Source organism: Cyprinodon variegatus, unplaced genomic scaffold, assembly GCF_000732505.1.
Source record: "Cyprinodon variegatus isolate N-32 unplaced genomic scaffold, C_variegatus-1.0 Scaffold210, whole genome shotgun sequence".
Classification (NCBI taxonomy): domain Eukaryota; kingdom Metazoa; phylum Chordata; class Actinopteri; order Cyprinodontiformes; family Cyprinodontidae; genus Cyprinodon; species Cyprinodon variegatus.
The window spans coordinates 880,468-882,742 of NW_015150663.1; the positions used below are offsets into that span (position 1 = coordinate 880,468).

Here is a 2,275-nt window from a genome sequence, read left to right on the forward strand (position 1 = left end):
ATAGATAGATAGATAGATAGATAGATAGATAGATAGATAGATAGATAGATAGATAGATAGATGAAAAGGAACTTAGATACACAAGCGCTTAGGTTAAAGGCTACACTGAACACTTTGCTTTGATTTTATTAACATAGTTTAGCATTTTAAGATGGTAGAACTAATTCCTTGGGTATTGCTGTCCTTGAATCTGGAAAAATGGAAACTAAAAACAATGAGGTGTGGTTAAACAAAAATGTTCAGCATATATCTGGCGAAATAAATGTTGATGAATTGCTGTTTAATGGTGGCGATAACACATGTATGCAAAATACATGAGATAACAGTATTTATCGCTTTTTTGGCTTGAATTTATGCTTGTTTTTGACAACAGGTGCCCAATGGTGTTACCATTACACTGTTAAAAAAGCTAGACATATTGATATGACTCCCCTTTGGAAGTGTTTGCTTTCTACTGGTTGTTGCATACAAACTAAGTCAGATTAGTAGCTGAACGGTGGACGACCTTATTTCGAAAACATTATATTCAAATGCACTCATATAAACACAGTTTGCAGTTTTCAAATGATGTCTAACAGAGCATCTCAAAAAGGGAATATTTTTGGGTCACCTTTTATTTGGTTTTTCAGCTTCTTATTGGGGAACAAGCTTTTGCTTTGAAGTGGTACAGTGTTCAAGAGGAGGCTAAAATTGGAACTGTTGTTGGAAATGTTGTAAAGGATCTGGGGCTTGATATATCATCATTGACTGATCGGAGATTTCATGTGTTGTATCTGGAAGTAAGATGCTTTTTTTTAGATGAATCAAGACAATGGAATTTTCTATGTCCACGGGTAATTAACAGGGAGGAGCTCTGCTAAGGAAGAGGTGTATGTCTGATCGAGCTTAAAATTCTTGTTGAAAATCCACTAGAAATGCATTATGTAACCATAGTGATAATAGATGTAAACAATCACTTGCCTAGTTTCTCTGAAAGGGAGCAGGAAATTGAAATAGCAGAGTATACGCCGCTGGGGAGAAACTTCCAGTTACATGCTGCTCATGATCCCAATGCAGGAATAAACTCAATTCGCACCTATGTTCTAACTGAACATGATCAAAGTGCCGAAGACAAAATACAGTTTTTAGTATTAAAAAGGCCATAATATAGAGAACAAACACATACACATTATCTAGTGCTTACTGCATTAGATGGAAGCAAATCTTCAAGATCTTGAACATTAAATGTTCCAGCTATATTTCTTGATGTCAATGACAACTGTCCTAAATTTCACACTTACCAAATTTCATTTGATGAAAATCTTTTGCTTAGAACCATAATGTTTGTAATGAATGCAATGGATCCTGATGAAGGAACCAACGGGGAAATTGATTATAGTCTTGAAAAAATGTCAATATGTTTGAGTTGAACAAATTCATTGGGGAAATTAAAGTGAAAGGAGTTCTGAAAATAAAACAATGTTTTTAATTTGGCAATTAAGGCTTCCAATAAAGCAACACCTCCACTAATTGGTGCAAGTAGGCATATTGTAAAAACTTAAAGGTGTCAATGATTACTCCTCAGGAATAGAAATGACATCACAATCAATAACAGTCTCTGAAGATTTTAAATGCGGCACTGTAATTTCACTTATAAGTGTGACAGATAAAGATTCTGGACTAAATGGTAAAATGATTATGAGCATAACATCTAGTGGACCATTTGGATTAAAAAAATTGTTCAAGGAAAATCCATATTCAATTTTCATTAGTGGAGTATTAGATTGAGAGGAAGTGCGCATTTACGTACTGAAAAAAAAAACATATTGTGGTGACTGAAACTTATCCAGTTCTCAAAGTTTTATCATTCAAACATCATTACAGCCGTATCTGTCTGAAAATAATGTTACTAGAATGTCAATATTTTCTGTTAGTGCAAATGACATACAGCAGAATGAGAATGCGGCTATCTCTTACTGTATGGGTGATGAGCTGAATAGAAAGGATATAATGTCATTCATAAACAAATTCAGATACCAGATGGGTTTCTGCTCTGAAAGGTTTTGACTTTGCTACCCAACAAAAGTAAAGAATTTGGAGAGGTAAGAGTCTTAATCTCTTGAAATTGTACAGTCTAATCTAGACCAGTGTTCCAAGATAATAACAAAATTCTTCAATACGTCTATATTAAGGGATGGGACGCATTGATTTATCTTAAAGCTTACGAAGCATTTCTAGTCAAGTCATAACTCATTGATGTTTATTTGTGGATGTTTTACCGCGTGTTTACGTAAAT

General features: G+C 34.2%; 1 protein-coding gene across 1 annotated transcript in view; it reads left to right on the top strand.

Moving 5' to 3' along the window:
* LOC107088204 (protocadherin alpha-8-like) overlaps window positions 1-860 on the top strand; it is a 3,283-nt gene extending 2,423 nt beyond the window's left edge. The window contains exon 2 of the mRNA XM_015380225.1: window positions 845-860. Coding sequence (XP_015235711.1) covers window positions 845-860 — 16 coding nt within the window. The remainder of the gene's footprint in view (window positions 1-844) is intronic.
* The last annotated feature ends 1,415 nt before the right edge of the window (window positions 861-2,275 follow it).